Here is an 11,442-nt window from a genome sequence, read left to right on the forward strand (position 1 = left end):
GTAAAATAATGGCTATTTCATGTTACACATCGAAATTGTAAATAATTCCTTGTAGTCTGTACAACTAAGTAACTTATGTACTACAACTGTGGGAATGTATCAGTACCTACCGTATATGTAATGTTGCTGCTGGCATCTTCCAGGCTACCTCGACAGGGGAAGGCGAAAGTGGCGAGGTCTTGGGAGGCCACAGAGCCAAGGCTTCAGCCCCCAATGCTACCTCGACCCAGGATAAACAGACGAACTGGTCCAAGGAAAACCTCCCACCATCAGATCAGAAGGCAACTGCAGATTCTCACGCCATCTCCTCCTGCATTATCCCCATCAATGTCACAGGTAGGCTTAAGAAGAAAAACAGGAAAATTAAGAAAGGTTAGCGCTGCTGAAGATCAAATCAGGGAACTTCTAACTATGGAGCAACAGTGCTAAGAAGTGACCAAACAGCAATCGGGAATCAAACACAGACTGACTGTACAAAAACCAGGAATCCACTAACCACTACACCATGTGGGAATTAGTAACAAGATGATAAGATTATTAGAAATAAACAACATCGTACTCATTGTTAACCTCTACTGTACTTAATTGTCTATGTATATGGCCTCTGCGTTGTTATTGCAGGTGTTGGGTTTGACAGGGAGGCAAGTGCTCGTTGCTCTCTAGTCCATTCACAGTCGGTTCTTCAGAGGAGAAGGAAGCTGAGGAGGAGGAAGACTATCACAGGAATACCCAAAAGAGTACATCAGGACATGGGTATGTTACAGAGCACACCTGCTCACTACTAGAAAATTTAAGGTTATTTTACTGTATGGATCTTAATTTGCAGCCTTTCCTTATAGGCTCTACAGAAAAGATTTGTGCATGATATTTCAGACATGCTAACATGCTTTGTCTCTTTATATTCAGACTCAGATGAATCACCTGTAGCAAGGGAACGCACAGTGATTGTCCATGCCAACCCGCACCAACTCTCTCTCTGTCAGGAAGATCTCTCAATCAGTGGCCGCCTCCATCACACTCGTGACTCTGGCTGCCAGACAGATGACTTCCTTATAGCATGTACGTTTCTGAGAATGGACAAGTGTATTTGGCTCTGTATTACAGTTCCTTTTAGCCTTTCAGGCTCCCATATTGATACTATAGGCAAAAACAAGGAGTTTGTTTAATTTGCTGCTATAAGTTAAATGACAAAATGTTTGACTTTGCAGTTATTGCTACAATGATTTGTAGGATAATGTTTGGATCTATTCCTCAAATAGCTGCCAAATGTTGATATTTTCTGTCTTTCCAAATTCAGGTACAGCGGCTCCCTCCAGAAGGCGCATCAGAGCTCAACGTGGCCATCAGGGAATCCCTGCCTCTCTGTCCCATTCAACGGGCAACATCTCCTCCCTTGGTGACCAGTCAGACTCCACGTACACCAGTACTGCAGCCCACGGTGGACGCTTGCGCTCTCGTAGCCTCCCACGAGAGGGTGGACGTCTGATGGACAGTGACGAGGATGACGATGACAATTATGATGATGATGATGAAGACGAGGAGTTGTCACCATATGAAACAGAGGACTTTATTCCAGCTGGCCCAAGTCCAAGAATGAAGATGATGATGATGAAGGATGAGGAAGAGAGCACAGATGACCAGGCAGCTCCTGAGCCACTGCAACTTGGAAGCCTAAAAAGGTTGCAGAGATCTGGGGAAAGAGACAGAGGGGGAGGAGGAGGAGGGAGCCCGGAGCATAGCTGGATGGAGAGGGGCCGTTCTCGCTTGCCCCGCAAAGCTGACATGGGCAGCTGTGAGATCTCATCGAGTTCAGATACTTTTAGCAGCCCTATTCACTCGGTGTCTACAACGGGAGTCTTAGGTAGCCATGTGGACCATAAAGAGGACCACCAGTCGTCAAGCGGGAACTGGAGTGGTTCCAGCTCAACCTGCCCATCTCAAACATCTGAAACCATTCCCCCGCCCTCTTCTCCACCACTGACAGGCTCATCCCATTGCGACTCAGAACTGTCACTCAACACTGTGCCCAATGCCATTGATGAGGGATTTTCCCTAGATCCCTCATACCATTCTGACCTCAGACCCCAGGGCCAGGGCCACAGGTCAAGCTCATTCACATCCTCAGCCACAGACCAGCTGGACGATGCAGGGGTTAGTACAGCCAGTGAGGGGGAGTGGACATACCCTCCAGATCAAGACCAGACTGATCCCGACCAAGACCCTGATCAGACCCAAAACCTGAGCCAGAGCCATGGGTTAGCCCAGGAGTACAGCTCCAAACAAGGTCTAGAAGCCCAAACGTGTTTTAGTGACAAGACCAGCAACACTGAAAAAGAGCCTGGCTCTCATTACCCATCTGATGCAGAGGGTTTCTACCCATCTTCTGTGCATTTTGGGGAGTGTAATCAGAGTTACAGAGGATACATGTATAACTATGCAGACCCAGGACCTGACTGTAGTCAATCCAACACTGTGGCCGCACCACTATCCCATGGAGTTTACCCCCAGCCCTCAGCCGACTTCAAAGGAGGTACTATGACTCTGGGGAGGACCTGTCGTCCACTGAGGAAATCGAAAGTCAAACCTCCACCACCCAAACGGACTTCCTCGCTGAAGGAGACCAGTAGTAGTGTTGATGTTGGAACGGACACACAGGCAGATCAGGATCAACCAAAGACGGTTAGTGAACAAGAGTTTACCTTGTCTTCCACAGATATGAAGCTAGAACTGGAGCTAGAGCTTGGAGGTGCTCCAGAACCCTTACAGACATCTTGTCTAGTGGCAGAGCCTTTGGGAACTTGGGGAATGGGACTGGGTGAAACTGTGGACATAGTAGAGCCCATGTCCTTCAGCTCTGCAGATACACACTCATTTAAGGATGAAGGTGCTGTGCAATCTGACTATGCAGACCTGTGGCTTCACAACACTGAGCTGAAGTCCAGCAATGGTGAGTACACGTCTATGTCAAACTCAAGCACAGCCACAGGCACTACTGTCATGGAGTGCATGAAGTCACCAGACAGCTCTTCCTCCTCCACAGAAACCCAAACCCAGGTCCTTGCCCAGGCTTCAGAGACCAGGGCAACTAGCCCACCTCTCCCACCTGGAGACTTCAAACTTGGGTCACCCGAGAAGCTGGCTGGCCTGGCCTCACCATCCAGTGGTTATTCCAGCCAATCAGAGACTCCAACATCAACCTTGCCCTCATCTTCAGCAGCGTTCTTCCCAGGACCTCTGTCTCCCTCAACTGGCAAAAGAAAGCCAAAAGTGCCAGAGAGGAAGTCTTCTCTCTCTTCCCTGCAGCACTTCCCCAGAGATGGAGTTTCCATTTCCTCTGGCTATAAGAGAGACCCAGACTTCCCACCTCCACCTTCCCAACTTGATCTCAATGTTCTTCATGGTGGCTATGTCAGACACACACTATCCCATAGGACACATCACATGCACACGCTTCACCACAGCAAACACAGAGTTGCAAATGTGTTAGCCACTGGAACAAAATTGTTGGTCCCTGAGACCTCAAATAACAACCAGCCGCCAAGTTCAAACTCTTCTTCAACAATTACCAGTTCCAATCTATTGCCGATAACTTCATCTGCTCATCGGTCAGTGCAGCTCCATTCTGTTAGCCAATCTACAGACAGTGCTACCACTACAGACCAGGAAACAGCAAGTGGGGTAGAGACTGCTACAAGACCCAAATGTCCTCCTAGTGGTTCTACTCTGGCTCCACCACCTATTAACACTAGGCCTCTCCCTCCTCGTAGACCACCTCCCAGACCCCCAGGTCATGACCACACCTCCTCCCCTGAACACTCACAACCACCTCCCCCTGGCCGCCATCCAGACGGGCCTCCATCATATGAAAGCCTGTTGCTCAGACAGGACCGCTATGGACCTGGAACCTTCTGGGCCATGACAGCCTTCAGAACCCGGATGGATCCATCGTCAGATCTCTCTGATGACAGCTCACCTTTGCATCGGCCTGTGCCACGTGCTCCCCACCCTTCGCCTGTGGATCTACACACACATATCCACTCGCACACAGAGTTCAGAGGGCTCACGCACTCAACTCATGCACACTCTGAGTTTAGGGTTTTGGGGGAGCGCTCATTCTCCCAGGATGATGATGATGATGAAGATGAGGAGGAGGAAGAGGAAGAGCAGGTCAAAGAGCCGCCAAGGGCTTTATGTTCCAGAGGAGGCATGCGATCGGACCACCCTCCACCCCCAGCGTACGAGTTTGCTGGGGGATCCCACTCAGACTCAGGGCCCTGGGCTAGTCCAGTCAAAGTGCCTGGTACCACAATGGAGACATCGCACCCTTACCTAATCAGCGATGCAAGGAAAGGAGGACAAGCAGAGCAAGAAGAAGAGGAGGAAGTGACATCAGGTGCTACCAGAAGTGCCCATCAGCAGCAGCTACAGGAGAGCAAAGACGACTCTACCACTCCTGACACAGAGGATTATTTCAGTAAAGGTAAGCTTTTAAACTAAATTTGGCTAGTAGTAGTACTTATATGTAAAAAGAACAGAAAACAACACAATTACATGCTGATAATTATTTACGTGAAAAAAAGAACAAACATCTGCAACAAATGGTTCATCATGTAATAACCTTTAATCATAAATGGAGAGCAAGGTTTAAAGGATGGATATGTCACCGATTGTATACTAAATGATCAGACAACCAGATGACATGTGATAGGGACATTGTGTGCTGCAGATTCCACGCCCAGTGATAACTCGCTCTCCCCTCTGACGGATGACACCAAAGTGGATGATGACATCATTATCACGTCACCCAACAAGACCCGTACTACTGAGGACCTGTTTGCCATGATACACAGGTGCTGTAAATTTTGCATTGCTGTTCAATCTGTCTGATACTCTGTCTACAGTGTCTATGTTGTGCATTCAATGTATAGCTATTTGCCAGATTTTAGTGATGGTCCCACCGTTTCAAGTGTGTTTTTACTTGTGTTTGTTATTTTGTCTCTTATAGTGCACTGTCTAAATGTTAATTAGGACTGTACTGTGATTTCCTCATTCAGATCCAAGAGAAAGGTCCTGGGCCGTAAAGATTCAGGAGACTTACATGTGAAGTCTCGCCTCTGCCCTACAGCACTAGTGACCCCTGGTAATATCTCCAACGTCATCACCCCGCCAGCCCCTCCTCTCAACATCCCAGCCACCATAGCCACTGCTGCTGGATCACAACGAGCCCCTGTGCCAATCTACCGCAGCGCTAAGAAGTCCACCACCTCCAATGAGGAGTTTAAACTCCTGTTGCTGAAGAAAGGTAGCAGGTCTGATTCCAGCTACCGGATGTCAGCAACAGAGATTCTGAAGAGCCCTATCACCCCTAAAATCCCAGGGGAGTCCCTCCAGGAGGGGCCCATTAGACAGGCTGAGGAGCCACCATCCACACCCCAAGAGCCCCCCATTTCTAGCCTGGACCCAATCCAGATACCAGGCCTTTTTCCCAGGGCCAACTCTGAGAGTTTCACCCCCAAAACTTTGCCTATGTCAGCTGCGTCTCGACAGGGACGTTCTCGGATCCCTCCTGTAGCCAACAGCAGTCGCTACAGTACACGCAGCCGCCTCTACACGGCCCCCATGCAAGCCATTTCCGAAGGGGAGACAGAGAATTCAGATGGGAGCCCCCATGATGACAGATCATCCTAAAGCAACCCGATGAGAGATGTTCTCTATTCTTAGCTGTGCCCCACATTTGAAATGGTCCCTTCTACTTTTTTAACCTTGGATAGATGAGTCATCAAAATAGTGTGATTCTTGCAACACACAAAATCTGAAAGAAAGAAAAAAAGAACAGCTTTGTATCTACTATTCTATTTAAGGGTGTCAGACAGATGTGTTGTGAGATACTGAATCAAAAAGGGACGATTATGACCATATTATCAAAAGAATAGCTCCCTCATAGTTAAAAGAGCAACATTTAAGACCTATTTTAGTTGAACTGTCTTTTTTTAAAAAAGAAAAAAGAAAAAAAAACAAGAAGAAAGAAAGAAAAAAACAGTTACAACTGTTTGGTAAATAATGCTAAGAAAAAAAATTGTGGAATTTGGACAATATGCGTGTGCATGAACAAGAACATGCAACATCCACTGGTATTTCTACTTCTTGTGTTTTGAATGGTGTGGGTGAATGTGTGTCACTGAGGAACTGCTTTCTTATTAAAATTTAAAATTCTTATAAAATTTAATATACTTTGAACTTTTGGTGCCCAAAGCATCGGCGTGAATTCCCAGAGTCCATACTCAATATTCCTGCCAACAAGCAAGGGTTGTTTCGCTGCAGAAGTTACTAACAACATCTCAACACAGCACCAACTTATCTATGATATTTCCATCTGAAGACCTGGCATAGAGAGTATATCACACAGAGCCAATCATATATTTCTTCACATAAATTATATCCAAAAAGATAACATGATGCATGTATTTTTGTACAACTGCGCCTCAGAACATGATGATAAAGTTTCACCATGTTGCATGACCCTATATGGAAACATCCCCTGGATCCTGGTTTCTGTCGACATTTTTGTGGTTCCTTTGTACTATAAGAATAATTAATCTTTCACTGTGAAAGGTTGTAGTGATATTTGTACCACATTTCCAGTGATCTAAATTGATTTGTCTTGGATTTGAGTGTCTAACAAGAAGGAGCAAGGGCTTGCGCGTAGATGGGGCCTATTTCTCAAAGATACCGGCTAATTTTGGACAATCGCACAGTGGCCTTTCTCTACTAGAGGTGGTTGTAAGCAGGGCATTTATAAGTCTCTGCACATATACATGGACCTGCACCATGTTCCACCAGAATTCAATCACATGCTTATTGAAACCCAACCTTGAAATCTAGTATGTTTAGACTAATTAAAGCTTTTCCAGCTGCTGGCCAGTCTTGCTGTGCTGACTTGAAGTGGAAAAGGTGCATTTCAAAGCAGTTTTAATGATACCATTGAGTGCAGACGGTGAAAATGCTTTAGAAGGTTCTCAATCGGTTTGACTAGAGGTTAATTTGGAAAGGTTTCCAAGAACCAACCTCGCTTTTGCACTTCATGATTCTTCAAGAATATTCCTTGAAAAGAAAATATATCTTATAATGAAATTGCATATGTATATTTGTACTGAATATAAAAAGTCATATCTATATAAAACAAGCAGAAATTTTATAGGGAATCAACCTGAGTGTAGCAAAGAAGAACAGGTTTCACTGACATTACACATGAATCTTAACAATGTACACTGTTCTCCTCTCCTTGTTGCCTCTCCTTCATTTGCACTGACCCAGTAGCATTAGACAGGTGAAAGCTCAACCCAATGGCTGGTGTACGCCATTCTGTCTTACCCTCCTCTCACTTTATCACAAACTCTGAGAGAGAGGAGAGAAAAGGAGTAAAGGACTACATACCACCAGTATTTAAAAGTCAGAAATGCATCCACTGCATTGCTGCCGCCTTTTATATCCAACACCGGGGTTAGAGTATGCTGTAAAGTCTCTCCTTCTTCACACACACACACACACACACACACACACACACACACACACACACACACACACACACACACACACACATATATATCAGTGAACTACCATCAGTGAAAAGTTTGAACTCTCACCTGTCTACCACAGCAAACACAACACATATACTTCTTACATTCAGAGACCGTACTTCAATAGAAACCATTCACTGTATTCTGTGAATACCTCAGCAAGCATATTACTGTTTTATTGTAAATGCTATAGATAGACAGACAGATAGATAGGTAGATAGACAGATAAATAGATAACAAAAACACAACTGTTTGATACTCAGCGAATCTGAATTGCAGAACTGACACTGTGTAAGATGGAGAGAGTACAAAAGCTGTGAACTGATAAGAACTTTACATTCATCATACCCATATTGCTGAAGCGCACTTGTTCCTACACATTGTTTTATTTGTTGTGTTTTCTATCGCATGCAATAAGTAAAGAAAAAAAAGAAGAAAAGGATACCACCATATCACTATTTTTATCTGAGGGATGTCTCCATACCACGAGAAAAGATTTTGTATTTTCCATTCAAATGTCAAGTTCAATAGTGTGTTCTATAGATGTACAAACTGTCTGGCTAATTCTGTTCTGTATAGTCGTGATCACAAACAGGGGTTTATCTTGTACTGTATATCTACTCACTGGACAATCATACGTTTAAGAGACTGTAAAGAAAATGATATTGAATCTGTCGGGAGGGAGAATCTGAACACTTTTGGTGCTGGGTCCTAGTCTTGCTGGAGCTGTGGAAGTTCGGGAGAGAGAGAGAAAAATATTTTCGAGGAGAAACTGCCGATTGAGTCTGAAGTGCATATCTGGACAAGCCGCTTTGGATAATATGTACGAACAAACAAGCAAACAAAAATGGACAAAACTATCCAATCATAGACCCAAAAACTAGTTTGATCAGATCAGAAAGTCATTGTCTTTACTTTTGACTCATAACAGAATTTTTTGATTCACACAAAACATTGTTACCGGATAATTAAAATAAACAAATCTGTAGAGTTGATACAGTATTATATGAAAAATGCAATGCCACGCTGTGAAATGCCATTTAAAAACAAAAATACTCCCAAGTATTTGACAATTTGTTTAGTGTGATTTTTCCGTACTGCACCTGTGATGGCAGTGATGCTATAGTGGTACTTTAAGGCTGTTCTTTAGTTGTAAAAGCAGTGGATAGATGATTGACACAAGGTGATTAGAAAGACAAACAGTGGTTGCCATGCAAACTCTCGTTTAGCACTCGTTTAGCCCTTTCAAAGCTCAGTCCTCAGCAGCTTGGGAATATAACAGAACAAGAATCTATTACTTTAGATAGATTTAGATTCTTTTTCCCAACCTGTTTTTCAATGTCTGCACACAATTTTGCCCTGAAGGGAAGTGTGACAACAACCACTTGATATTTTTTCAAAGGTGTACAGTATGGAATAACACTAAACACACTTTAAAATATGTGACAGAGAACAGAAACAATACAGACTTGAAGACAAAATGTAACTATTTAAAAGAGGCTCCATGTTTAAAACTAGCTAGGACTTAACAGATTTGAATCACTTTTGTATTTTTGTATAAACCTGTAAATAAGTTTTTAAAGAAAAAAATCTTGCAAATTCTTTCTTTTGTAAAATAAATCAATAAAAGATTAAAAACAAAAACCTTTTTTTTTTCCAAAGTTTACATGATTATTTCCAAGCCTTTGTATATTTTGGAGCTGTGCAACACCTTCAGTCTTGTATTTATTTTTTGCGGGGGGGTTACAACATTGTGAAAATTCCATTATTCTATATCTAATTCATTTTAACAGCTCATCAAGCTGCTTAGTAACTGTGCATAGAAAAAAAGCCAATAAATGTGATTGCATTGAAACGGAAGGCCCTTTGTGTGACACTTCATTTTCTCCCCATCAGAAAAAAAGTGCAATGAGAGAGTCTCTCCACTAGATGACGGTGTTTTAATGATGTCTTGTCTCAGTCTCTACTCACAGACTGTATACACAGTATTTCTCTTTGAACTGCTTGAACTGAAGTAACTGGTCAGATTCTGTCTTTGAAACCCTTCTGGCTAACGTTACATTAAATCCTAAGTCATCATATAAAGTTTTATGTTAACAGATGTAAACGTTTACCACAAACTGCAAGATTAATGTTGGCATGGATTCAGTGAGCTATGTCGTGGACATGAGGCCCCTACTTAAGCCTGTAATTGTTTGCATTTTGGAAAATTAGTAACGCCGAGTTAGGTATTACCAGTCCCTGTTTGCTATGTATCACTGGGTGTACAGACGATTGTAAATTAATTATTTAGATACTGAAGAAAACGTTAAAAATTGAAGATTATCAGTGAAATTCTGCAGTTTCTCCAGGATTTTTAAGCAGTTTTATGGACGTTTATTTGCGATGGACATCGAAATAATAATGCCATCTATGGAAAGCATAAGTTACTCTGAATCTAAAACAATGCGTATCAGTCCTGTGTATTGAAATTTGACTGGATTAAGGCTGCTTCTTGTCACACTTGTCTCACTGTGGTAAACCAGCGTTATGGGTTTTCATGTAGCCTACCTGAATTGGCTCCATGTCACTGCCAAAGCTCCCACTGCAAGCGCTGGTCGCGTTGATGAGCGGTCAAACAACAATAACTTACTTCCTGTTGTTTTTACAACACCTGCATGAACCTGCCCTTTCACCTCACATGGTATCTTTATCTCAGGTAATGGTTCAGCTTGTAACAGCCGGCCCAAAATTCTTTTTTTTTTTTTTTAACCCATCCACTTTTAAAAAGTCGTCAAAAATGGGCTGAAAATTTCACACTTTGGTAACACTGACCAAAACTTGAAAATAAATAAAGGGGGGGGGGGGGGGGGAGAAAGAAAGAAAAGAAACTGGTGCCCCCTCTTGACTAACTCGGCTGCTACCACTAATGACATTAGTTCCTATAGTTGGCAGATTGTCATAAAGCTCTCGAATTTATTAGATAATAATAATAATAATAATAATAATAATAATAATAATAATAATAATAATAACAACAATATATTATTATTAATAATATAATATGTGAAGTAACTAAATACATTTTTAAGTACTTTTCTTAAGCACAATTTTGGGGTACTTTACTTGAAGATTTCCATTCCATTTCCAAGCCAAAACGTAAGTCTAACATCTCACCTAAAGATAATCACTAGGATTTAGTCCACAAATATTTCAGAATAAAATGCAGTAATTCCATTTTAAGTGGTTTGCCGTCCAGGCTGGACCAGAGCCTCATATCAAGGAGCTGGCCCTGTTTCCTCAAAGATACACGTAATATTTATTTAACTTTATCACATAAATATTGAGTATGTGGTGGGGTAATAGAGTGTATGACAAGGAGTACCATGTTGGGATTGTAGCTTGCTTCACGAAGTCGAGAAACAAAATCCCTGAAGAATCTGCAAGGGGAGTCATAATGAGACCATTTATCCTGAGTGCTGCTGGTGAGCATTTGAACTGGCTGATCTTTTGAACAATGCTTCCTTTTGGACTGTCACTTTCCTTGAATAAGACATCTATGATCCTTTGACCCCCTACCCCCATTACCCCCGCCCCAAGACTGACACACACACGCATGCACGCGTACAATCCACCAAAACTAAAAAGTCATTAAGTTCTGCTGGCACTCTTGGTGTTTTCTTTCTTTCTTTTTTTGCATTATATTATTGTATTTGTACCCACTTGTACCCATCGTATCTTTGTTTTCTTTCCTTGTACCCCAGTTATGTTTTCACTGCAGGATTCAATTCAAATGACTAAGCCAGTGGTTCACACCCTGAGGCTAGGAACCCCAAAGGGGTCACAAGAAACTACTGAGGGGTCACAAGATGAGCAGAAAAATCCT

The 11,442-nt window shown here is 42.8% G+C and overlaps 1 protein-coding gene across 1 annotated transcript in view; it reads left to right on the plus strand.

Annotated features, from left to right (window-relative positions):
• The window catches only part of nhsb (Nance-Horan syndrome b (congenital cataracts and dental anomalies)), a 43,017-nt gene extending 37,329 nt beyond the window's left edge, over positions 1-5,688 (plus strand). The window contains exons 8-13 of the mRNA XM_041039213.1: positions 144-336; positions 622-753; positions 907-1,059; positions 1,298-4,480; positions 4,727-4,850; positions 5,055-5,688. Coding sequence (XP_040895147.1) covers positions 144-336; positions 622-753; positions 907-1,059; positions 1,298-4,480; positions 4,727-4,850; positions 5,055-5,688 — 4,419 coding nt within the window. The remainder of the gene's footprint in view (positions 1-143; positions 337-621; positions 754-906; positions 1,060-1,297; positions 4,481-4,726; positions 4,851-5,054) is intronic.
• The last annotated feature ends 5,754 nt before the right edge of the window (positions 5,689-11,442 follow it).

This window comes from Toxotes jaculatrix, chromosome 1 (genome assembly GCF_017976425.1).
Source record: "Toxotes jaculatrix isolate fToxJac2 chromosome 1, fToxJac2.pri, whole genome shotgun sequence".
Taxonomy (NCBI): Eukaryota; Metazoa; Chordata; class Actinopteri; family Toxotidae; genus Toxotes; species Toxotes jaculatrix.